The sequence below is a fragment of the Amblyraja radiata genome, chromosome 6, assembly GCF_010909765.2.
Source record: "Amblyraja radiata isolate CabotCenter1 chromosome 6, sAmbRad1.1.pri, whole genome shotgun sequence".
NCBI lineage: Eukaryota > Metazoa > Chordata > Chondrichthyes > Rajiformes > Rajidae > Amblyraja > Amblyraja radiata.
The window spans coordinates 54,814,669-54,841,504 of record NC_045961.1 but is presented as its reverse complement, the minus strand read 5'-3'; the positions used below and the strand labels follow the sequence as shown (position 1 = coordinate 54,841,504).

The 26,836-nt window shown below is 42.7% G+C and overlaps 1 protein-coding gene across 4 annotated transcripts in view; it reads left to right on the top strand.

The window, feature by feature from the left end:
• The window catches only part of stard13 (StAR related lipid transfer domain containing 13), a 363,098-nt gene that overhangs the window by 246,418 nt on the left and 89,844 nt on the right, over nucleotides 1–26,836 (top strand). Inside the window, exon 1 of one of the 4 annotated variants that reach the window (XM_033022888.1) lies at nucleotides 6,179–6,491. The exons of the other annotated variants lie outside the window; for them this stretch is intronic. Within the exon in view, the coding sequence (XP_032878779.1) occupies nucleotides 6,329–6,491 (163 nt within the window). The 5' untranslated portion in view covers nucleotides 6,179–6,328. Of the gene's footprint in view, nucleotides 1–6,178; nucleotides 6,492–26,836 lie in introns of those variants that run through there. 4 annotated transcript variants of the gene reach the window in all.

The following is a 26,836-nucleotide window of genomic DNA, read 5'->3' as shown; positions in this document are numbered from 1 at the left end:
ATGTGCAGGCAGCGGAGATGAGTTTATTTTGGCATCATGTTCGGCATGGACATTGTGGGCCGAAGGGCCTGTTTCTGTATTGTACTGTTCTATATTCTTGCCGTTAACACCAGAGGATGGATTAATATTTAATACCCTTTCACTATGTTAAATATATCTATATTTTCTTGCGTCTTCCTGATGTTTCAGGGTTTTATAGCAGCTTAATAAATGCAGTTTGTTGTTGTTAGGTGTCAGACTCGTAATAACATGAACCACCAATGCTATATCAGTAACTGTCTCTACAATATTCACAGGATAACTTTATTGTAAATTATTCAACTGAAAGGGTTCCAGGGGGTTGATGAAACTAACTGTGTTTATAGTGCCTGGATTTAGAAGATAGAAATGATTTGATTGTATAAGCTATTTCCTCTGGCAGGGACATAATTTTATAACTTAGGACTGAATTAAAGAAATCATAGCTCATAAACAATAAACTATAGTTGAAAATATCAGGACTAAGACTGATATTTATGAAGTGAGGCTATTAAAGTGTATAGAGTCAAGGTGGTTAAAGTGAATGTATTTGAGCAAAATGCAAAGTGCTGGAGGAACTCAGCGGGTGAGGCAGCATCTGTGGAGGAAATGGACAGACAATGTTTCGGGTTGGGACCTGAAAAATCGCCTATCTATTCCCTCCACAAATGCTGCCTGACCAGCTGAGATCCTCCAGCACTTTGTGCTTTTTTTATGCCTTACCCATTAATAATCAGTCTGAAGAAGGATCCCGATTCGGGAAGGTCCCGACATGAAACGTCACCTGTCCATTCCCTCCACAGACGTTGCTTGACCCGCTGAGTTCCTCCAGTACTTTGTATTTTGCTCATGATTCCAGCACCTGTGACTACAGCATTATTGAGTATTGCACCACTGGGCTGAATAACTGCCTGTTGGCAGCATGAAGCAGTCCAGCTGTTAGGACATTGCCACAGCTGGAGGCAACGCTAGCTGGTTAAAAGAATACAAGTAAAAAGCATACAGTCCAGCAAGGTACAACTCGTAAGTAAATCTACAAATTCGCAAACGACATCACCATTATGGGACGGATATCAAATAATGATGAGACGGAGTTCAGGTAGGAGATTGAGAACCTCGTGTCCTGGTGTCGAGTTAACAACCTTTCTCTCAATGTCAGCAAGACCAAGGAGATAGTGATCGACTTCAGGAAGTGACGCGGTACACATACCCCAGTTTGCATTGAAGGCGTTGAAGTAGAGGTGGTTAAAAGCTTCAAATTCCTAGGAGTAAATATACCAACAACTTTTCCTGGACCACTCATATAGAAGCAACAACCAAGAAAGCACACCAATGCCTCTACTTTCTGAGGTGGCTTAGGATGTTTAGTATGTTCCTAACAACTCTCACTAACTTCCACAGATGCGCCATATGAAGTATTTTATCGTGATGCATCACAGCTTGGTTTGGGAACAGCTCTATCCAAGACCTTAAGAAATTGCAGTAAATTGTAGACGCAGCCCAGACCATCACACAAACCAACTTGGAGTAACTCAGTAGGACAGGCAGCATTTCTGGAGAAAAGGAATAGGTAACCTTTTGGGTCGAGACCTTTCTTCAGATTCAGAGTCAGGGGAAAGGGAAACAAGAGATAGAGACTGTGATATTGAGAGATATAGAACAATTTGATGAAAGATATGCAAAAAAGTAACGATGATCAATGAAAGGTGGAGCCCACAATGGTCCATTGTTGGTTGTGGGCTAGGTGGTAAAGAGTTATACAGACATCAAACTCAACAGGATGAGTGTGAAACACGTACAGCGACTAGGGTGGCGGAGGAACAGAGAGAGAGGAGATGCAAGGGTTACTTGAAGTTAGAGAAATCAATACTCATACCACTGGGCTGTAACTTGCCCAAACAAATTATGAGATGCTGTTCCTCCAATTTGCATTTAGCCTCACTCTGACAATGGAGAAGGCCCATGACAGAAAGGTCAGTATGGGAATTGGATGGGGAGTTAAAATATTTGGCAACCAAGAGATCAGGTTCCAAGGTGCACTGAGCGAAGGTGTTCAGCGAAACAATCGCCCAGTCTGTGCTTGGTCTCGCCAAAATATAAGAGTCCTCACCTGGAACAATGGATAAAGTAGATCAGGTTGGAGGAGGTGCAAGTGAACCTCCGACTCACCTGAAAGGGCTATCGGGGTCTCTGGACAGAGTCGAGGGAGGAGGTATAGGGGTATGTTTTGCATCTCCTGCCGATGCAGTGGAAGGTACTTGGGGAGAGGATGGTTTGGGTGGGAAGGGATGTTAACCAAGGAGTTGTGGAGATTCAGATTCAGATTCAGACTCCTTATGGATGGTCTCTCAGTCGCTGCAGAAAGGGGTGGAGATGAGAAGATATGACTAGTGGTGGGATCCCGTTGGAGGTGGTGAAAATGGAGGCGTATGTGTTGTGTGCGACGGCTGATGGGATGAAGTGTGAGAACTAGGGGACTCTGTCCCTTATGCGACTGGAGAGGGGGAGCAAGAGTGGAGCTGCGAGGTACCAAGAAGACACATGTGAAGGCACCATCAATGATAGAGCAGAGGAACCAACGTTCCCTGAAGAATGAGGACATCTCGGATATCCTGGTATGGAACACCTCATCTTGGGTGCAGATGCGACATAGACAGAGGAATTGGGAGTAGGGTTGCTTTATCTAGTGCTGCACCCAACTGCAGGTTGCTACTGTGTTGTGTTTGGCAACCAATGCTGCTAATTTAGCCAAAGAATGCAAAAGCTGATCAACGGATGAGGTGCCAGCAAGTCAGGCTGAGATGAAAATCAGGATTTTGCACTTGGCTTTGCTCTTAATTGCTGATTCATTTTATTTTGTGCTGTCAGGAAGTGCTGAATCAGAATCCTGCGGGTTTCACATTCTACTTCAGATTATTTTGAATTCTTGTGAATTTTCACTCCAACTGGCTGGAATCCTGTTGTAGTATGTCAGACCAGCAAAGAAGAAGGTGTACAGATTGATTAAAAGATACAGCATGGCAATAGGCCCTTTGGGTCATCAGATGGGACAATCATCAGCATAGACTGAAGAGCTGGGCTGAAGGGTCTGTTTCCGTGGTGTATGACTCTGTAACTCTACAATTCCAGGCAGGGAACAGAGAGGCAACTGACAATATTGTCCATATAAACAACATACAATAGTCCAATTGACTAGTCTAGTTGCACTAGTAGGTAGAACTATGTAGGGTTGGTCACATGACAATGTGGACAAGGCTTACTTTATCTCTGCTGTAAATGCTATTTAATATTGTAGACTTTAGACTTTAGATATACAGGGCGGAAACAGGCACTTCGGCCCACCGAGTCCTCGCCGAGCAGCGTTCACCCCGTACACTAGCACTATCCTACACACTAGGGACAATTTACAATTTTACCGAAGCAATTAACCTACAAACCTGTACATCTTTGGAATGTGGAAGGTAACGGGAGCACCTGGGGAAAACCCACGTGGTCAGGGTGAGTAGAAGCTCCGTACACACCGCACTCATAATCAGGACTGAACCCATGTCTCTGGCGCTGTGAGGCGACCACTCTACCTCTGTGCCACTGTGCCGTCCACTGTGCCAGTACCCCTCAGGCCTCTTGCGTTGAAATTAATTTAATTTAATCCAACACTTTCATCGCTCCCTCCCATGCTCTGGCCTGTCCTGTCTACTGAACTCACTGCCTTCTGCATCAATTTCCAGCCTCTCACCTGCCTCACTGCAGCATTTGATCCCGTGCCCCTGCCAGTCTAGTTTAAAACCTCCCTAGTAGCACTTGTAAACCTGGCCGCAAGGATATTAGTCCCCCTCTGGTTTCTGTCGATAAAGAAAAGACAAGTATGCACACAGCGCCTTTTACAATCACTGGACATTTCAAAATACTGTACAGTTCTGATTAGAAAATGCAACAGTTAATTTTAATACAGCATGCTCCATAACTCCATAATAACAGCATGGTTAGGGAACAGTCCCATCCAAAACAACAAGAAATTGCTGAGGATACAATTACTGGGGTTAAGGGGCTGTCCCACTGCGGCGACCTAATTGGCAAGTTTGGAAGTGTTTAGGAGAGTTTGAAAAAGTGTCATGTTGAAGACCTCCTTCGACTATGTAGAAGACCTCCTTCGACTATGTTGAGGACTAGCTTCGACTAGCTTCGGGAAAATTGGACACCGAATAGTGGAGAGTGAAGACGACCTCCTTCGATCTCCTTCGACCTCCCTTCGACTATGTTGAAGACTATCTACGATTACCTTTGACTACCCTCTATTACCTACAAATAACATGCTGACTTACTACGACCTACTTCGACTAAACCTACGAGTGAAAAAAATATTGATTTTTTTCCATGGCGACTTTTTTTACTCGTTGAAAAATGTTGAAAAATACACCGCAAACTAGCTGAGGCCTCGAGTATGCGGGGACTACTCTCGAGCATGAAGGAGAGTTACAAAGACCTCCTAGAACCTCGTGCCGACCATGCTGTGTATGAGTCGAAGGCAAACTCTTCTGAACTCGCGGATTAGGTCGCCGCAGTGGGACAGCCCCTTTACACAAACCCTTTCTCCCTTCTATTGACCCCATTTACACCTCTCGCTGCTTAGAAAAGCCCACTAGCATAATTAAGGATGAATCATAATCCCTCTTCTCTCCTCTCCCATCATTATTCCCTCTATCATGTATCTGTACACTGTGGACGGCTCGATAGTAATCACGTATAGCCTCTCCAATGACTGACACGCGTGCAACAAAAAGTTTATCAATGTACCTCGGCACACGTGACAATAAACTAAACTAAACTATCAATTGATTTTTCCTTGAAGTCAGCTACTATCAGAACTTGTTTTGTCATAACATTTGGTTGTGGAGCAGCGAAAGAGGGAACATAAAAAGCTCCTGCCCAAATTCCTTTGCAGGCATGTTGTTACCTATCACCGCACCACCCTCCAGCACTCGGCTGGTTGTGATTAATTAAATATGCACACTGCCTTTGGCAGGTGAGATTCCAGCTTCCAGCTGAAAGTTTGCTGAAACAATGGAGTTATGAAATGGTCTCCTCCATGAATTATTCACCAGCTTGGCATGCTCGCTGATTAATTCCTGCTTTAATTATCTGTAAATAAGACCAATTATGATACTCCGTTTGCTTCCGTGATTGTGTGGTGACAAACTATCAAGTAAAACAAAGTATCAGCGGGTACAGCTGCTGCCTCACAGCACCCATGACCCGGGTTCGATCCTGAGCTCGCGTACTGTCTGTATGGAGTTTCACGTTCTCCCGGTGACTGTGTGGGTTTCCTCTGGACGCTCCAGTTTCCTCCCACATCTCAAAGACGTGCGGATTTGTAGGTTAATTGGCCTCTGTAAAAATGGACCCTAGTGTGTATTGAGCGGATGACAAAGTGGAATAACATAGAACTAGTGAGAACGGGTGATCGATGGTCAGCATGTTGGTGGGCCGAAGGGCCTGGTTCCATGCTGTTTCTCTAAAAAAAAAATAAAACCTCATTTTGAAATTAATGCTCTTAATTCATAACGCAGCTAGTTACTGAAAATATTTAAATTCTTCTTAAATTATTAATTAATAATTCTGCAAGTAAGAATTTAATTGTTTCGTTTCGGGATATATGATAGTAAAACAGTCTTCAATAATACTCATTCAAAATTACGTAATTCTAAAAGTATCAGCAAGATGGGTTGATCCTGTAAGACAAGGAAGATGGCTCTGGTCGTGTTTCTGCTTAAGACTAACGTCAAATTACCCCATTTAATGCCACTGTGTTATACTCGTTGAAAAAATTACTTTAAGCATTAACTAAAAGCAACTGCACCCGCTGAGTTTCTCCAGCCCTTCCGTCTACCTTCGATTTTCCAGCATCTGCAGTTCCTTCTTAACAACTAAAAGCATTGCCCGGGGTAGTCTAACCCTGTCAAAGTGCTTTCAAATCTCGTCACACGCTTTGTTAGTGCCGAGTCAAGTCTAAGGTATGTGGTTGACTGTTATGTTTTTTTCCACTATTATATAAGATGACAAACAGCTTGCCGTGTGACTAACTTGTAATCAAATGGTTTGCTCTCTCGTCCACTGGTTGCTCCCAGTCATGTGATGCACGAGTTGGCAATCTGACATACAGTTACTCCCCTTTGCAGAAGTCCGCTTCAACTTTTCACAGTTCAGCCCTGCTCGCCGTCTGTGCTCGGCGGGCGGCCGCTTACTCTGTGCACCCGTCCCCCTAGCGAGGCGAAGGGAACGCGTACTCAACGCATTGTCCGCAGCTAAGCTGATGGAGGTGCCTCTATCACCAAGTTCTGGCTGTGTCTGCCTGAGTTCCCTGTCACCCCAGGGCCAGGATATGTACCTGAGACTGGATCGATCACAACGCCGTTCCCAGTACAGAATGAGCCGGATCATTGCAAGGCAGCAGCTGCTGTCTATAATTCAGCAAGGTACGTGTCTCAATACTTACACAGTCTCTCAGTAGTCACATCCTTACTCCTACAAGGTAAACGTAAACAAGTGACATTTGTTCAAGAGAACATTATTTTAACAGCAACTGTACATTTAATGTAGTTTTAAGAGTCCTAAGTGTTTTATTTTCATATGTCTCGAAACGGAACATTGTAATGGTGGGGGAATCTGTGGAATTCATTGCCACAGACGGCTGCGGTGGCCAGGTCAATGGATATTTTTAAGATGGAGATTGACAGATTCTTGATTAGTACGGATGTCAGCGGTTATGGGCAGAAGGCAGGAGAATGGGGTTGAGAGGGAAAGATAGATTAGCCATGATTGAATGGGGGAGTAGACTTGATGGGTTGAATGGCTTAATTCTGCTCCTAAAACTTATGAACGTATGAACATGATATTCTTACGTAGCAGAACAACAGATATTTAAACATATTACAATGAAACCCATAATAACCAACAAAAAAATTCAGTATATTAAAAAAAACAGACAAATAAATAGACAATAGTAATGCAAAGTAAAAAATCTGGTCCCCATGTGTGTGTATATATATATAGTTTGGTGCCTATTTGGTTGTAGTGTTTAATAGCCTGATGGTTGGAGGGAGGAAACTGAACCTGGATGTTACATTTTATTGTACTAATTTGGCTTTTTTACATTTAAAACCTAAAACAGAAATGTTGTCTTCCATTTTCCCTGTTTATGATATTTCTATGATAACAAATACTTAGTGATAACTTATGAATTCCTTCTCTTAACATGCATTTATAGATAACCAGATCAGTGTACTTGTCAAAATATGGTATTTTTCCTGTCCCTGATATAATTATACGTTTATGAAAATAATTTTTAACATTTCAAACTGTTAAACACTTGTCACATGAGAAATTTAGCATTATCTGTATCATTGTATTCCTATTAACAAATCAATCTTCTGAAAACACCAAGGTGTCCATGTCTTGCATATGACGTTGCAACCAAAATGATAGCAGCTGTTGTTCCTTACATCCAACAAAAATAATTTGTTGAATCAGTTCATTAAGATGCTCCTCCTTTTAAAATACCTAAAATTACCAGAATTTCTCGTTAATTCAAGTTGTTCTTTCCAAATTAGGAGCAAAGCAACTAACTGGTTGTGAGTTACCAGCTGTGTGCCTTTTGAGCTGCATTGCTTAGCAACAGAGTTTAATCTTTTACTGCAGATCTCATACCAACAACTTTAATCATCCTTATTAAAATTTCTGGAAGATTTAACTGTTCAGTAATCACTGAAACCATTCTCATCTGTGTAATCACCCATTGCATTCTGCTGCTTCTGTGGCAGAGCAGGTACTACGTGCTTGAAACTTTTATAACCAAACGCGTTTGACATTCTTTGGACATTTTATTAACTTGTGTCAATTAAGGAAGAATCTTTTCACATTTCATGCAGTTGAAAAACTTTTTTTCTGCTAGTAAACCTAAGAAAGTTTCTGATGATTTAACTACAGCTGTGTCATCCATTGGTGAGCAATTCTTTAATATTAAAGTAAACATTGAGTAGAAATAAAGACACAAAGTGTTGGAGTAACGCTGGGGGTCAGGCAGCATATCTGGAGAACATGGATAGGTGACAATTCGGGTTGGAACCCTTCTTCGGACTGATTGTAGAGGGAGGGCGGGACAAAGCCTGGCGATTGATGGGTGGGTACAGGTAACGGGAGGGTGTTGATAGGCAGATGGTTGGTTAAAGGCCAGGGATGAAAAGACAGAAGGAGTAAGACAAAAGGATTGAAGGGTTGTGAATTGGTAGAAACTATTTAAATAAAATGCAACGTTATGTTTTCAGTGGGGGAGTGTTTGAAAATACATATTTTGTAATTGCAAAGTACAGTAATGTCTCGATTAGCCCTATAGATATGTCCCTATAAAATGGAGAACTAAAAGAAACAGGCCCTTCGGCCCACCAAGTTTACACTGACCATTGATCTCCCGTTCACACTAGTTCTATGTTATCCCACTTTCTCATCCATTCCCTACACACTAAGGGCAATTACAGAGGCCAATTAACCTACAAACTCGCACGATTATTAATGGATAAATCTGACGGGAATAGCCTCATAGTAGAACAGAGAGTCATGGTGCTGACTGCAAACTATTCTGAACACTTCCCGTTTCCCCTCCCACCTTCGATGCTTTTTTTCCATCAGAATCTTAGCTACTTTCCTTACACGGGGCCAGTTAAAACACAAGTTGCCTTGTCTGCCTGATCTCATTAAATGCAGTTGCATGCGTGAGCTGAGAACTGTTTTTATTTTAATTGACCTCTTTCTGTTACTCAAGGACACAGCTCTTGGTGCGCAGTTATAAAAAGGCAGTTTTTTTTAACCATGATTGCTTTTCTTTCCTGAAAACGTCCTTTCTTATTTGCTGCTAAGCATGCAAGATATCTTGTTGCCTTTGCAATTACTGAAATTTACTGATGTGCGTGCAGAATAAGTGTCAATATAGATTAGATAATAGGGAAACATTGCATGCACATCCAAGGTAAAGTTTTTTTCTGCAATTTCGTTCAAAGATATAAGCAGTAAAACAGGCATTTCAGCCCACTGAATCCTCACTGACCATCAATCATCCAATCACTCCAGTTCCATGTTATCCCACTTTCCCATCCACTCCTTAAACATTCGGGCCAATTTACAGAGGCCAATTAACGTACAAACCTGCATGTATTTGGGATGTGGGAGGAAACCAGAGCACTTGGAAGAAACCCATGTGGTCCACAAGGACAACACGCAAAATGCACACAGACAGGACCCATGGTGAGGATCGTACCCGGGTCCCTGGAGCTTTGAGGCAGTGGCAGTTCCAGTTGTGCCTCTGTGCTGTTATCAGGGATGCGATCTGTTCCTATGGAGTCCCTCAGAATCAAGGATTACTATTATCATAGAACACAGAACAGTAGAATATAGAAACAGGCCCTGCGGCCCACAATGTCTGTGCCAAACATGATGTCAAGATAAACATGCTCTGTCTGTGCATGATCCGTATCCCTCCATTCCCTGCATACCCAAATACCCAATGGAGACAGGAATTGGGATTGCTGTTCCTAAGGACTCTGGATAAAATAGATATGTGACATTTCTGGTTAGGACCCTACTTCATTGATGTACAAGGATCATGTGCAGAGAGATAAGATTAGTTTATCTTGCCATCTTGTTTGGCACAGACATTGTAGGCTGACGAGCTTACTCCAGTTGAAGAAGGGTCCCATCCCGAAATGTCACCTATCCATGTTCTCCAGTGATGCTGCCTGGCCTGCTGAGTTACTCCAGCACTTTGTGTCTTTTTGTGTAAACCAGCATGTGCTGTTCCTTGTTTCTACTTCCTCGGGACACGTTCTCTCTTAATGACTAGAATATAAGTGGGGCTTTAGAGATTTCCACAAGATGGATGAAGTAACGAGTAGGTTAATAACAATTTCAGTTGCTCTGTTCCTATGAAACCTGTACTGCCAAGTACAAATCGGATGGCTTGCATTTGCCCTGCCCATGTATATCTAAGAGTGTTTTGAAATATTTTTTCAATCGTCGATCTGAAATGTGTCCTAAACTTGAACCTTGGAAATGAGCCCTATTTATCTGATGTACTTCTTTCAAGAAATTTGTCAGTCTCCAACCAAAGCAAGGTGTTTGTTTTAAGCAACTAATGACACATATTTATTTCTTCTCTTCCATAATGAAAGGGATTTTTTATTGTCTCTGCAATTTTTCCAAACTTATATAAACATTGTGCCTGACCTTCAACCATTTTAATTAATGATGGAAATGATTGTTCAACCGCCCCTTAGTTGCGGTTCTTTCTGGCCACTGAGTCAGTTTAGTTTATTTATTTACTGTCACGTGTGCAGAGATACAGTGAAAAGCTTGTCCTGCATGCTACCCAGTCAAATCATACTACACATGAGTACGATAGATCTTCTGGAATAGCACGTAGAGAGTTGCCACGTTTTGGCGCCTTCTTGTAACATCAGGCTCCTGACTAGAAGTACAGTGTTGTACGTAAAAGCTTATGGTGCATAAGAGAGTCATAGAGTGATACAGTGTGGAAACAGGCCCTTTGGCCCAACTTGCCCACACTGGTCAACAATATCCCAGCTAGACAAAATCCATTTGCCTGCGTTTGAACCATATCCCTCCAAACCTGTCCTATCCATGTATCCGTCTAACTGTTTCTTAATTGATGGAATAATCCCAGCCTCCACTACCTCCTCTGGCAACTTGTTCCATATACCCACCACCCTTTGTGTGAAAAAGTTACCTATTAAAACTTTTCCCCTTCACTTTGAACCTATGTCCTCTGGTTCTCGATTCCCCTACTCTGGACAAGAGACTCTGTACATCTATCCAATCTATTCCCCTCACTATTTTGTACACTTCTATAAGATCACCCCTCTTCCTCCTGCGCTCCAAGGAATAGAGACCCAGCCTACTCAACCTCTCCCTACAGCTCACACCCAGTCCTGGCAACACCCTGGTAAATCTTTTCTGAACCCTTTGAAGCTTGACAATATCTTTCCTATAACATGATGCCCAGAACTGAACACAATATTCTAAATACAGTCTCATCAACATCATATACAACTGCGACATGACCTCCCAACGTCTATACTCCTTCAGCTTATGATGCATGTGCTGGCTGTTTGAAAGATTCATTCAACTACCCACTTACCTGCTCACCTCCCCACACTCTCCCAGTCTTGCACATATTTATCTTTAAAGATTTTATCCAATTTGCCCATTCGCCCAACCTGTCCAAGTCGCCCTGCATTCTCATAGCATCCTCCTCACAGTTCACACTACCACCCAGCTTTGTGTCATCTGCAAATTTGCTAATGTTACTTTGAATCCCTTCATCTAAACCAATTTTGTATATTGTAAATAGCTGCGGTCCCAGCACCGAGCCTTGCGGTACCACACTCGTCACTGCCTGCCATTCTGAAAGTGACCCGTTAATCCCTACTCTTTGTTTCCTGTCTGCCAACCAATTTTCTATCCATGTCAGCACTCTACCCCCAATACCATGTGCCCTAACTTTGCCCACTAATCTCCTATGTGGGACCTTATCAAATGCTTTCTGAAAGTCCAGGTACACTACAGCCACTGGCTCTCCCTTGTTCATTTTCCAAGTTACATCCTCAAGAAACACTAGAAGATTAGTCGAGCATGATTTCCCCTTCGTAAATCCATGCTGACTTGGACCAATCCTGGGACTGCTATCCAAATGTGCTGCTATTTCATCTTTTATTATTGACTCCTGCATCTTCCCACCACTGATGCCAGGCTAACTGGTCTATAATTCCCTGTTTTCTCTCTCCCAACTTTCTTAAAAAGTAGGATTACATTAGCTAACCTCCAATCCACAGGAACTGATCCTGAAACTATAGACATTGGAAAATGATCACCAATGCGTCCACAATTTCTAGAGCCACTTCCTTAAGTACCCTGCGATGCAGACCATCAGACCATCAGGCCTTTATCAGTCTTCAGTCCCATCATTCTACCCAACACAATTTCCTGCCTAATGTGGATTTCCCACAGTTCCTCTGTCACCCCAGATCCTCTGGCCACTAGTACATCAGGAAGATTGTTTGTCCTCCTTAGTGAAGAAGGATCCAAAGTACCGGTTCAACTCATCTACCATTTCCTGTTCCCCATAATAAATTCACCTTTTTCAATCTTCAAGGGTCCAACTTTGGTCTTAACTAATTTTTTCCCCTCTTCACATCTATAAAGAAGCTTTAACAATCCTCCTTTATATTTTTGGCTAGCTTACCTCATCTTTTCTCCCCGTATTGCCTTTTTAGTTATCTTCTGCTGCTCTTTAAACATTACCCAATTCTCTTGCTTTAATCATCTTGGTTTAAGGTGAGAGGGGAAAGATTGAATAGGAACCTGAGGGATAACGTTTTCCACACAGTGGATATATAGGACAAGTTGCCAAAGGGGGTAATTGAGGCAGGTATTATAAGAACATTTAAAAGACATATGGACAGGTACAAGAATAGGAAGGTTCAGAGTAATGTGGGCAGTTGAGCTAGTGTAGATGGAGCATCTTGGTCGACATAGACAAGTTGTGCAGAAGAGCCTGTTTTTGTGCTGTATAATTCTATGACCGGGAAGAGTTGATACAGTGGATAGGTAATAGATGGATATATAAGTGATGGGTGAATACAGGATGTACGCAGGTGGTTGGACAAAGGCCAGACATGAAAAGATTAAAAGTGTGAGATAAGGAGAGGTGAGAATTGTGAAGCCAGTGGAAGGGGACTGGGAAGGGGAGAAATGCATGCTAGCTATAAAGATATGTTGGTATTAGCAGCTCTGGGAAGTAGGCAGATCAGCACGGAATTTATTGATCTAGTGAAATGCACAAGAACTGGCCCCACCAGTTACTAAAGTACACTTCCAGATGGTGCACTGTGATCCAAGCCGGCATTTTGTAGACAGCCTTCATTTTTCAGAATGCAGGAAAATAATGTCCAGTGCTACTGTTGCAAGAGGAGGAATTCAGAAAGACCAAGATTCATGAGTAGTTATTGGCAGTGCTATTTTAACAGACAAGAAAGTGCCAGTATGCAGATCAATTAAAAAAAAAACAAGCTACATTTTTCAACATAATTCCTCCATCAATATAACCTCCTCTTCTGTTTTAATTTTGTGAGCAATCAATAAAATACAGTGCATTCAGAAAGTATTCCGACCCCTTCACATTTTCCACATTTTGTTACCTTACATCCTTATTTTAAAATGGATTAAATTCTGTTTTTTTAAATCATCAATCTACACACAATACCCCAGAATGAAGAAGTGAAAACAGGTGTTTAGAAATTTTTAGAAAGATAAATAACTGAAATATCACATTTACATAAGTATTCAGACCCTTTGCTATGACACTCAAAATTGAGTTGATTATCCTTGAGATGTTTCTACAACTTGATTGGAGTCCACCAGTGGTAAATTAAGTTGGTTGGACATGATTTGGAAAGGCACAAACCTGTCTATATAAGGACCCACAGTTGACAGTGCATGTCAGAGCAAGATCCAAGCCATGAAGACGAAGGAATTGTCCGTAGACCTCCGAGACAGGATTGTGTCAAGATACAGATCTGGGGAAGGGTATAAAACTATTTCTGCAGCATTGCACGTCCCGAAGAGCACAGTGGCCTCCGTCATTCTTAAATGGAAGAATTTTGGAACCACCAGGACTCTTAATAGCACTGGCCGCCCAGCCAAACTGAGCAATCGGGGGAGAAGGGCCTTGGTCAGAGAGGTGACCAAGAACATGATGGTCACTCTGACAGGGCTCCAAAGTTTCTCTGTGGAGATGGGAGAACCTTCCAGAAGGATAATTATATCTGCAGCACTCCACCAATCAGGCCTTTATGGTAGAGTGACCAGACGGAAGCCACTCCTCAGTAAAAGGCACATGACAGCCGCTTGGAGATTGCCAAAAGGCATGAGAAACAAGATTCTCTGGCCTGATGAAATCAACATTGAACTCTTTGGCCTGAATGCCAAGCGTCATGTCTGGAGGAAACCGGGCACCGCTCATCACCTGGCCAATACCATACCTACAGTAAAGCATGGTGGTGGCAGCATCACGCTGTGGGGATGCTTTTCAGTGGCAGGAGCTGGGAGACTCATCAGGATCGAGGGGAAAGTACAGAGAGATCCTTGATGAAAATTTGCTCCAGAGCGTTCTGGCCCTCAGACTGGGGCGGGGGTTCACCTTCCAACAGGACAATGACCCTAAGCACACAAGCCAAGATAACGCAGGAGAGACTTCGTGACAAGTCTGTGAATGTCCTTGAGTGGCCCAGCCGGAGCCCAGACTTGAACCCGAGCGAACATGTCTGGAGCGACCTGAAAATAGCTGTGCATCGATGCTCCTCATCCAACCTGACAGAGCCTGAGAGGATCTGCAGAGAATGGGAGAAATTACCCAAATACAGGTGTGCTAAGCTTGTAGCGTCATACCCAAGAAGTCTTGAGGCAGTAATCGCTGCCAAAGGTGCCTGTAGTACTGAGTAAAGGGTCTTTATACTTATGTAAATGTGATATTTCAGTTATTTTTTAATCACTTTGCAAAAATTTCTAAACACCTGTTTTTGCTTTTTCATTATGGGGTATTGTGTGTAGATTGATGAAAAAAAAAAAGAATTAAATCCATTTTAGAATAAGGCTGTAACGCAACAAAATGTGGCAAAAGTGACGGAGTCTGAATACTTTCTGAATGCACTGTAAATGGAAAATAAAATAAACACTGCCCGGTCCATCACAGGCACTGACCTCCCCACCATTGAAGGGATCTATAGGAGGCACTGTCTCAAAAGGGCAGTCAGTATCACAAAAGACCCACACCACCCTGGCCACGCTTTTCACTTCTGCCATTAGGAAGAATGTACAGGAATCTGAAAACCGTGACCTCCAGGTTCAAGAATAGCTTCTTCCCAACAACCATCTTGAACACTACACAACACTAATATCAACTGTGATCAATGGACTGTCTTTGGTTGCACTAAGAATTTTTCTACCCTAGTTTGGTGGTTTTAATTTATTGACATTTTGTTTATTATATGTTATCGATGTGGATTGTGTTACAAGCCTGTAATGTTGCTGTAAGTAAGAATTTCATTGTTCCGTTGCCAGTACATATGTCAATTAAACATTCTTGACTCAACTCTGGATTCTTGACTCTTGAACTTCGAACTTAATAAAGCTATAACTAAATCTTTTAAAATCAACAATTTGAAAATCTGTTTTTTTAACTTTGTAGAGGTGCCGTCACATACAAAGCATAGGTTATAGGGGCAACCACAACAGGGATCTGTCCAAGCCACGAACAAAACAGTTTTGGTGTTTTTCAAGTTAACTTTGTTCTTATCTGTGAGTTAGATTTAATCAGTAAAGATGCACAAAATTGTGTGCTTAGCTGGGTGGTGATGTCACTGCACTTCAGAATACAATTGAAACATTTTTGCTTAGAGTTGAAATGAATTTGCACAAAGCCTCATTCTTTCAGTTGCTGGAGATACAGCATGTGTTCTGGTGCCTGACCCAATGGTCATTGTGATATGGGAGTGGCATATAGAGCACAGGATGTTCCCAACTTATTTGGTGGGGGTGCTGTTCGTTCTTTACAATTTAGTTGGTGTCTGCTTGGTCTGCCATACACTATTTACAGCAGGTCACGATATCCAGTTCTGAAGGCTAATGCTTGCAGCTCAGGGTATTTCTGTGCATTTCGCTGAGTGACATTTACAGCTTAAGTTATCTGCAGTTTTTTCAGGCCACGGCAGATTATGAGGGACCATCGTGACAAGTAGTCAAAGGTGCAGTGAAGCAGCCGGTAGAGCTGCAGCCTCGCAGTGCCAGAGACCTGGGTTTCATTCTGACCTCTGGTGCTGTCTGTGTGGAGTTTGCACATTCTCCCTGTGACCACGTGGATTTTCTCTGTGGTCCGGTTTCCATCCACATCCGAAAGACGTGTGGGTTTGCAGTTCAATTGGCCTCTGCAAATTGCCCTACTGTGTAGGGAGTGAATGATAGTGGGATAACATCAAACTAGTGCAGTGGTTCTTAACCTGGGGATCAGGACCACCATGGGGGGTCATTTCAGGCTTTACTGGGGGACATGAAGGGGTCATAAGTAACATATCCATTTGTTGAGCCCATTTTTAAGAACCCAACAAAGGTAATACCACATACAGTATTTTGTTTGTGTATGCACGTACGTATGCCAAAAAGGTTAAGAACCACTGAACTAGTGTGACTGGGTGATCGATGGTCTCTGTGGGTTGAAGGGCCTGTTTTCATGCTGAATGTTTTCAATCATTCGTTCAATTAATCAAGCTCAATTGAGTGATCAATTGGCAGCTTGGCCTTGGTAAATACCAGAATCATTAAAAGAACACAACTTGTCACATGCCAGTCCATTAAGTTTGTATAATATAATGAGTTTTTAGCAACATTCACATGCAATTCTTGGCATATGATGTTGGGAGTATTCTTATTTGCTAATCAAACTGTTAAATATAAACATAGAAACATAGACAATAGGTGCAGGAGTAGGCCATTCGGCCCTTCGAGCCTGCACCACCATTCAATATGATCATGGCTGATCATCCAACTCAGTATCCCATCCCTGCCTTCTCTCCATACCCCCTGATCCCTTTAGCCACAAGGGCCACATCTAACTCCCTCTTAAATATAGCCAATGAACTGGCCTCAACTACCTTCTGTGGCAGAGAATTCCGCAGATTCACCACTCTCTGTGTAAAAAATGATTTTCTCATCTCGGTCCTAAAAGACTTCCCTCTTATCCTTAAACTGTGACCCCTAGTTCTGGACTTCCCCAACATCGGAAATAATCTTCCTGCATCTAGCCTGTCCAACCCCTTAAGAATTTTGTAAGTTTCTATAAGATCCTCCCTCAATCTTCTAAATTCTAGTGTGTACAAGCCGAGTCTATCCAGTCTTTCTTCATATGAAAGTCCTGCAATCCCAGGAATCAGTCTGGTGAACCTTCTCTGTACTCCCTCTATGGCAAGAATGTCTTTCCGCAGATTAGGAAGCTAAATAGAATATGCTTCTGCCGTTTAGCAGAGTTATTTTTTGGGGAATAGGCTTAAATAGGGCGGCACAATGGTAGAGCTGCTGCCTTAGCGGCAGAGACCCCGGTTCGATCCTGACTGCAGATGCTGTCTGTTTGGAGTTTGTACATTCTCCCTGTGACAGTGTGAGTTTTCTACGGGTGTCCCGGTTTCTTCCCACATTCCTAAGGCATGCAGGTTTGTCGGTTAATTGTCCTCTGTAAAATTGCCCCTAGCATTTAGGATAGAAGCAGGTTACAGGTGATCACTGATTGGCACATGCTCGGTTTCTGCACTGTATCTCTAAACTAAACTTGGGGATATTCATGAGAATATTTGCAGATGTGCTACAGAACGCTGGGGAAATTAGTATTTTCAATGTGTCCTTGACTAACTCAGTCATGGGGATATTTAACAGGACAAACAGTTCAACTCCCCAGGGCCAGCCAAGTCTATAAATGTTCAACTGAATATAACAAATACAGCAGGAAGAAATAAACTTCCGAACGAAAATACTTTAAAAACTTTATTTAGAATTTAGCTTTTTATTTCTGGAACTACAAATCGGTGGGGTGGGGGCATGTAATTTCCTCTGTTAAGGCAGCTGATGATTATGGATTCACTATGGATGCAATTCCTGCCTCGTGCATCTTGATTCGACAGCTCAACCTGAAAGCACAACTTCCAGAGATGAGAGACGTTAAATATTCTCCTTGTACCTCTTTGACTCCCCGACTTTACCCCTCCATCTTCCTCCTTTACAATACTCCTTTGCACCATCTTTTGGTTAATTTTATAGTCATAGTCATGCAGTGTGGAAACAGGCCCTTTGGCCCAACTAGCCAATGCTGGCCAACATGCCCTATCTACACTGATCCCACCTGCCCACGCGATGCATAACTTGTCTTTCCTCATCTATTCCTCTCATGATCCTGTACACCTTTATAAGATCACCCCTCATCCTGCACTCCATAAAATGAAGTCCTAGCCTGCTCAACCTCGCCCTACAGCTCAGGCCCTCAAGTCCTGGCAACATCCTCATTAATCTTCTCTTCACCCTTTCCAGCTTGACAACATCTTTCCTATAATATGGTGACACGGTTATGTACACATGACAATAAACGAAACTAAATACGAAACGAAACGTTTCTTCTGACATTATGTTTAAGTTTATTGCCACGTGTACCAACATACAGTGAAAAGCTCTGGTTTGCCTGCTATCCAATCAGATCAGATCGAACCATACGTAAATACATTCAAGTCAAACTCAAGTACAATTGATAGAGCAAAGGGGAACATACAGAATGCAGAATATAGTTCTCGGCATTGTAGCACACCAGTTCCATGACAAAGTCCAATGTACGCAATCAGGTAGAGGTGAATCAGACAGTACCTTAGCTCATGGAATGACCATTCAGAAGCCTGGTCACAGAGGGGAAGAAGCTGTTCAAGTAACTTCAATTAAGAATCTGGATTTTGGGTATGTATTGGATCATAAAGGGCCGCTGGACCCCAAGAATGTTAATTTTATTTTGGTTATGTTAAGCAATATAATCATGCCAGTTTATTGGTACGTATGTTGCAGCATCTTGAAAACATTGAAGGTGTGTCCTCAGGTCTTTCACCCTTTATCTTATGTAAAGGTAATTAGCTACCTTGAGGCTCTTTTTGTAGTTTAAACATCTAATCCTCACTATCAATTTTAGCGTTACACACAAGGAACTGCAGAAGCTGGTTTACAGAAAAATCGCTGGAGTAACTCAGCGGATCAGGCTGTATCTCTGGAAGACATGGATAGGTGAAGTTTCGGTTTGCGACCCTTCTTCAGACAATCGATTTGAGCTCTTTGCTGAACGATCTGCAAGGGCAGAATCTCCTTGCTGTAATATAATAGCAAGAACTGTCTGCAGTGTTCCATGCGGAATTGAATTGGTTAAAAATACCCCAAAACTTTCGCATCGGGGATGTCTGGGTTGAGGTGATTCATCAGGAAGCATTCCAAGCACGTTTAAAAAGCCAATTCCGAGCTGCATTTTTAACTTCGCTGAAATGATTCTAGAGATTGGCAGCCAATTTGTCCCAGGAAGCCGAATGGCATTTTAAATATGTTAACGAAACTTGACTTAAGTGGTAATTTGGGTTTTGTAGGGAAATTTGGCAAAGACAAAGACCTTTACACGAGGTTATGATATTTGCTTAAATTACAGAATCAGAAATTTACATTTTCTTTTTCCAGTGGATCAGGTTAATTAATATACTGGTCTTCCTTATAAGATGGTTACTGGGAGGAAGCTGTTCTTGAACCTGGAGGTCAGGAGAAAGAGGAATATTCCTTCTAAGACCATCGATCACCTGCCACTTGTCCTGTAACCTGCCCAAGAATGTCAGGAAGCCAACTCTGTTGCAATCTGTCTCCGCGCAGGGAATGTGCAGGCTGTGAAGTTAATCACCATGAGACATGAGGAATGTAGGAAGGAACTGCAGATGCTGATTTAAACCGAAGATAGATATAAAAAGCTAGAGTAACAGCGGGGCAGGCAGCATCTCTGGAGAGAAGGAATGGGTGACGTTTCAGGTCGAGACCCTCCTTCAGACATGAGAAAGCAGGTGTCCCGGTTGAAACTCTGCCTCCTGCCTTACACATCCCACCCACAGTTAATATCCAAGACTTTGTCACCGAAGCAGACATGGTATGGAAGAGCAAAATGGCGGCAAATGGAAACGGCAGAGAAGCATAAAGCGGATAGAGATAGAGATGAGTGGGAGTATTTATCAGCAATGTGCAATGTGCTGGAGTAACTCAGCCAGTCAAGCAGCATCTCTGGAGAAAAAGGATGAGTGGCGTTCCGGGTCGTGAACCTTCTTCTGACGGACGTCTCGAGTCTGAAAAAGGATCCCAACCCAAAACATCACCCATCCTTTTTCTCCAGAGATGCTGCCTGGCCCGTTGAGTTACTCCATCACTTTGTGTCTATCAAACATATTTACTTCATTTTAACCAACCTCTGTCCTTTGCGAAGCCAGGTTTGCATATTTAAAATGATCACTCTCACAAGGTAAAACATTTTAGACTGGGAACATTGTCAAGAGTGTTGATCATATGTACCAAAATGGAACAATAATATTCTTACTGGCAGCAGCATAACACGACTGTAAACACGATACTTGGATAATATATAATAAATAAGGCAAACTCGGTAACTGCACTACTTGTGCAAAAAACACATCATCCTTAGTGCAACCAAAAAAGTTTGTAGTTGAGTTTAGTGTTCTTCAGTGTTGATGATCCTGACGGTTGCTGGGAAGAAGCTGCTCCTAAACCTGGAGGTCATGGTTCTCAGATCCTGTACCTTCTTGCTGGTGGTAGATGTGAATTGAGAGCATGGCCTGTGGTGTGGGTGATGATTTTGATGCAGCTCTTTTAATAGATCCCTTCGATAGTGCGGAGGTCAGTACCTGTGGTGGACAGGACAGTGTCCATTACTCCCTGTACTTGCCTTCATTCCCGGGGATTAGTGTTGCCAAACCAGGCCAAGATGCAACCGTGTGCTCTCACCACACACCTGTGGAAGGCAAGAGAGTATTTCTAACATTTTACAGCTTTCACTGCTACCATCGGGAAGGTATAGGAGTATGAGAACCGTGAACTCCAGGTTCAAGAATAGCTTCTTCCAAGGAAGCTGTTTCTAAGGAACAACAGTATATTCATTAACTTAATCCAAATATCAAAGAAAATGTAGATTTTTGTTTCTGATTTTTAAACACAGGGCGGCATAGTGGCTCAGTGGTAGAGTTGCTGCCTTACAGCAACAGAGACCCGGATTTGATCCTGCCAATGGGTGCTGCATGTATGGAGTTTGTACGTTCTCCCTGTGACCGAGGGGGTTTCCTCCCACAACCCAAAGACGTGCAGGTTTGTAGGTTATTTGGAGCCTGTAAATTGTCCTCAGTGTGCAGGGAGTGGATGAAAAAGTGGGATAACACAGAACTCGTGTGAATGAGTGATCGAGGGTCTGTGTGTTCTCCGTGGGCCAAAGGGCCTGTTTTGATGCTGTACCTTTCAGCCATATTAGAAGAGAAAGGGAAAAAAAATGACCATTGGAAATGTGGGGAACAAGACTGAAATGGTGGATTATCAGAAATTAGCGAATTTGCTACTGTCTGGTGGGCTATAATAAGCTCAATGTAATAATGGTTTTACCTGGACCTTTGAGTGAAAAAAACAAAGTGCTAGAGTAGCTCAGCGAATTATGCAGCATCTGTGGATGGAATGGTCAGGTGTCATTTCAGGTCAGGACCCTTCAACCTAATGGAAAAGGGGGAGAATGCTGGAAAGGTGAGGGCAGCTTGGTAGGTGGATACAGGTGAGGGGAATAATTGGCAGAGATGCATGGTAATGTCTATTTCTGTATTACTTTGCATCTCGGCCACAATTGGATTGCGATTGGTTTGCTTCTATCAATGGGTCACCCACGTGCTACTGATGTGATTTCCACATTAAGTGCACACACGATTACTTCATTCGCCTTTAAATGCTCATTATGGAGTTTTGTTGGGAATTTGGAACTCGTTTTCCCAGGAGCTAAATCCACTGGCATTCCTGAAATGCCCACTCCCCCCCCCCCCATCCCCATCCCTTGGATGCTGTCTGTGTGGAGTTTGCATGTTCTGTGACAACTGGTGCTTCCTCCTGGTCCTCCTCCCACATCCCAAATACACACAGATGTATACGTTAATTGGCATCTGTAAAATTGCCCCGTGTGTGTCGGGAGTGGATGTTAAAGTGGGATAACATATAATTAGTGTGAACGGGTGATCGATGGTCAGATTGGACTCAGTGGGCCTAAGGGCCTGTCTCCGTGCTGTGTCTTTCTATAATTCAATCAATAAATTGTGCCTGATAGTTACAGGTAAGACTTTGGATTAAGGCAGTCGGCCAAAAATCCAGTGTTGCTCCTGCATTCATCTTTTCAATGAGTATGAATGGAAAAAGCTGCCTTAGCTACCAAGAATGTACTTGGCCTAGATCCACTCCATCGATAGTCATGCTCTATTGTGAGAAGGTTGGACCAATTGAAGTTCCCCGACTCCAGTGCAGAGTGAAATGCCTTCAGCATGCTTGGCACATCCCACATCAGTGAGTCATCAGCATAACCCTACACTGTTCCAACTTTTTTTTTTCCCTTGATTTCACAACTGTATTAGTAGTAAGAACATTTTGTTATTTAACTCTTTGGCAAGGTCAAAACAACGATGTCAAAGACGCAATTTTATTTGAATTAGAATTTTTAGAAATTACCTATGAGAATGTTTTCTTGGCCAATGTCTTAAAATCTTTTCTTTATTGGTAAGGCTGCCAAAGGTTATGGGGCGAAGGCAGGAGAATGCGGTTGAGAGGGAAAAATAGATCAGCCGTGATTAGATGGCAGGGTGGATTCGATGGAATGACTGGCCTAATTCTACTCCGATGACGAACTTATGAATTTAACTCTCAAACTCAATTGAAATTAAATGTGTTTTTCAATTATGTACTTCTGTCAGGTCTCCCCTTAACCTCCAACGTTCCAAAGAAAACAATCCAAGTCTGCCCATTCTCTACTTGTAGCTAATATCCCCAAACCAGGTATCATTTGGGTAAACCAAAAAAAGACAAAAAAATGCTGGAGTAAGTCAGTGGATCGAGCAGCATCAATGGAAAACATGGTTAGGTCATGTTTTGGATTATCCATATTATCCACAGATGCTGCCTGACCAGCTGAGTTCCTTCAGCACTAAGTGTTTTGCTCAAGATTCCATCATCTAAATTTCCTTGTGTCCAATTAGTCTGCTCCATCACCCTCAAATGTTTTTTTTAACGAGAACGTGTTCTTGGATGAGTTGCCACTGCTACATATGTTATTGCTGTTGTTTTTAAACAAATCACAGGGAACGTTGAGCACCCTATTGCCTCCTTTTCACTCCACCCACCCAACCGACTACATTCGATTTAAAGAAGGGTCCCGAACCGAAACATCATCTGTTCACTCCCTCAACAGATGCTGCCTTACCTGCTGAGTTCTTCCAGCAATTTACCTTGGCAAGGTGCACACTGCATTTTTCACATAACACGCAGAGAAATAATTTGCCTCCTCGCCTTTTATCAACTAGTTGAAACAAGAAGGTTGTGTGGGTGCAGAACAATGTTTCACTGGGCCTTTAGATGGAAAATGCATGAAAATGTCAGTTTAATTTGATATTGCAACAGTGCTTTGGCACAAAGTTTTGGGAAAGAACAGGCAACGATGGAATATTATGTTGAATTAATCACATCTTGTGTATTTTTAGTTTAGGAAATAATTACTTTTGTCTCAATTTTCAATAACTCTGTTTCACTTGCCTAAGGTATCAGTTATAGGATTCAACAGATTTCCACAGTGAATCTAATTTCATAAGGTCATAAGTGATAGGGGCAAAATTAGGCCACTCGGCCCATCAAGTTTACTCTGCCATTCAATCAAGGCTGATCTATCTCCTTCCTAACCCCATTCTCCTGCCTTCTCCCCATAACCCCTGACACCCATACTAATCAAATTTGGTCATTTATCTCTACACATTTTCAATTAAATTCTTCACAAAACTTACTGTTGTTTAAATCAGACCGCTCCCCAGCTGAGGCAGCTGCGGACGTCACAATGCCCTTGCTCGAGGCAGGAGTTTTCACGTTCTCCCTGTGACCGTGTGGGTTTTTTCCGGGTGCATTAGTTTCCTCCCAGATCCCAAAGACGTGTAGTTTTTAGGTTCATTAGCTGCTGTAAAACGCGTCTAGTATGTAGGGAGTGGATGCGAGATAACATAGAACTCGTGTGAACGCGTGATCAGTGCTTGGCGTAGACTCACTGAGCCAAAGGGCCTGTCATCATGTTGTATCTTTCAATCAAACAAGTGGAAACAAGTCATAAGTTTGTTAGTTCATAAATCATAGGAGCATAAAATGTTACCCCTCGGGTTCCTATTAAATCCATTCTTCCCCAATCCCCCCACCCCCCCCCCCCCCATCTTAAACCAACACTGCACAAGAGACTTTGTGCATTTACCCAATCTATTTCTCTCATGATTTTGTACACCTCTATAAGATCAACGCTCATCCACTTGCAGTCCAAGGAATAAAGTCCTAGCCTGCTCAACATCTCCCTATGGGTCAGTCCCTCGAGTCCTGGCAACGTCCTTGCAAATCTTCTCTGCACCATTTCCAGTTTGACAACATCTTACTATGACAAAACTGAACACAATACTCTAAATGTGGAGGAAGGAACTGCAGATGCTGGTTTATGCCAAAGATAGACACAAAATGTTGGAGTAACTCAGCTGGTCAGGCAGCATCTCTGGAGAAAAGGAATGAGCGACGTTTCGAGTCACGACCCTTCTTCAGACCCTCCTTCTAATTGTGACCTCCTAACATTTATACTCAGTGCTGAGCCAAAGGCTTGGAAGAGATATTGGTCAAAGTGGGTGATGTATACAATTAAAAAAAAAAAAAAAAGTTAAAAAGCAAGTGGGGAGGTAGAAAGATTTGAAGAATTCCAGCCATGGGACTTGAATGTTTTGCTGTCGATTGAGTGATTGCAGGAGGGTGGATTTCCAGAAGACCACGATTTAGAGATCTGAGGACAAGGTACTGACAGCAGAAGGTACAGATTGAAAGGGAGGCAAGATACCTGAAGATGCAGCCAATTGATTGGCCAAATTCGCCCTGCTTGCCCTTTTCCTCCCTTGCAGAGAGTGCCACCTGGCACCTTGCTGCCATTTCTTTCTTCTCTTCAGGCAGAGTGGCATAGCTGTAGGGCTGCTACCTCACAGCGCCAGAGATCCGAGTTCAATCCTGACGCAGTTACCATTGTGGCGTTTAAGGGACTTTTGGGTGGGCACATGGATATGCAGGGAATGGGGGGATATGGATTATGTACAGATATAACTGAAAGCTTTGGCGGCCCAATCAATGGATATTTTTAACATGGAGATAGATAGATTCTTGATTAATATTGGTATTAGGGGTTATGGGGAGAAGGCAGGAGAAGGGGTTGAGGGAAAGATAGATCAGCCATGATTGAATGGTGGATTAGACGATGGGCCGAATGGCCTAATTCTGCTCTCATAACATAAGAGTTGGTCTTGGCTTCCTGTTCGGCACAGATAGTATGGGCTGAAAGGCCTTTTCTTGTGCTGGACTGTTCTATGTTCCATGTTCTAAAGTGATCAACCCACGTAAATGCATCTAGCGCACAAGGTTTTGCTTTGGAAAATTATTAGCTACAGGATTTCACGGTTCCGTTTCAGGACATGACAATAAAATACGACTCTTAGGTCTTGATGACACAATTAATCATCCGGGGTTGAATAACAACACAGGCTTGAAGGCGTGAATGCATTTCAGTCACAATGCTGCCTTTCCTTTTCAAAAATATTGCAAGCATTTGCATCCTCTCCCATTCCTGCCATCTCGATGGCAAACTGCGAGACGTAGCCAGTAATGCCTCTGCCAAAAATATATGAACTCTGCACAACGTAGAAGATTAGGTGGGCTCAGATTGCGGTGATCCAGTTTTGTGCATGATTAGAAAATCTACCTCATTACACTGTCCCTGTGCAAGATTATTCCACAACGAAAAACCTGGGCCTCTGTGCTTTGAAGGAGATTAAAATAAACTTGATTGGTGGGTGTTAAATCAATATGTATTCAGTTATAATTAATTTAGTATGAGATTACCACATTTCTTTAACCAGAAAACACTTTTCCCTCCTCATCAAACGTTGATAATCTGCTGCAAGGAAGACGTGCAGTGTCGATCTGTTGGGGACGTTGAAACTGTCACATAAAAATAATTGCCTTGGAGCACAGTGGAATTTCTCTGACTGTTATTCACCTTGTGAGTTATGGCACAGTTCCTGTGGTGTGCTTTTGAAGTTGCATGTGTGAGCCAGATTTACCCAGTGTGCAAGCGTGTGCACACAGAGAAAGAGGGGACACACACACACACACACACACACACACACACACACACACACACACACACACACACGCACACGCACACACACGCACAAAGGGAGTGAGAGAGACACACGGAGAGGAAGAGAGAGAGAGACACACACGGAGACACACACACACTGAGAAAGAGAGTCACACAGAGAGAGAGAGACTGGCAGAGAGACGGAGAGGGGCAGACACAGAGATATGGAGAGAGGTACACATGCAAATGGAGAGAGAGAGAGACACGCAGACACAGAGAGCGAGAGAGAGACACACAGACACACCCCACCCAGCTGTTTGAACAGCTCACACAGTGACTTCATGAGCTAAAGATTTTCCGTGATGAAGGATTAGGGCCCCGCACCAACCCAGCCATCTGCTTCGGCCAGTTGCTTGAAAACACTGCCGCCTATGTTCAAAAATGAATGTGTTATTCACAGAGCTTCTTAATGCTCATACTCAGTAATTTCCTGTGATATTTCTGAATCAAGCCTGTACTAATTTTAGCTTGTTTTGTTCTGTTTTTACTGAAGATTGTCCAGTGTTGTTGAAGGATGTGACATCTGTGCGTTAACTGAGTAAGAACGCATTCTTTGAAGTTAATCCTCAATTCTGAGCTTCAAAGTCAGAGTGACACCATTATTAACAGACCTGTGTTACTAAGAGACATATCCATACAGTGATTCCT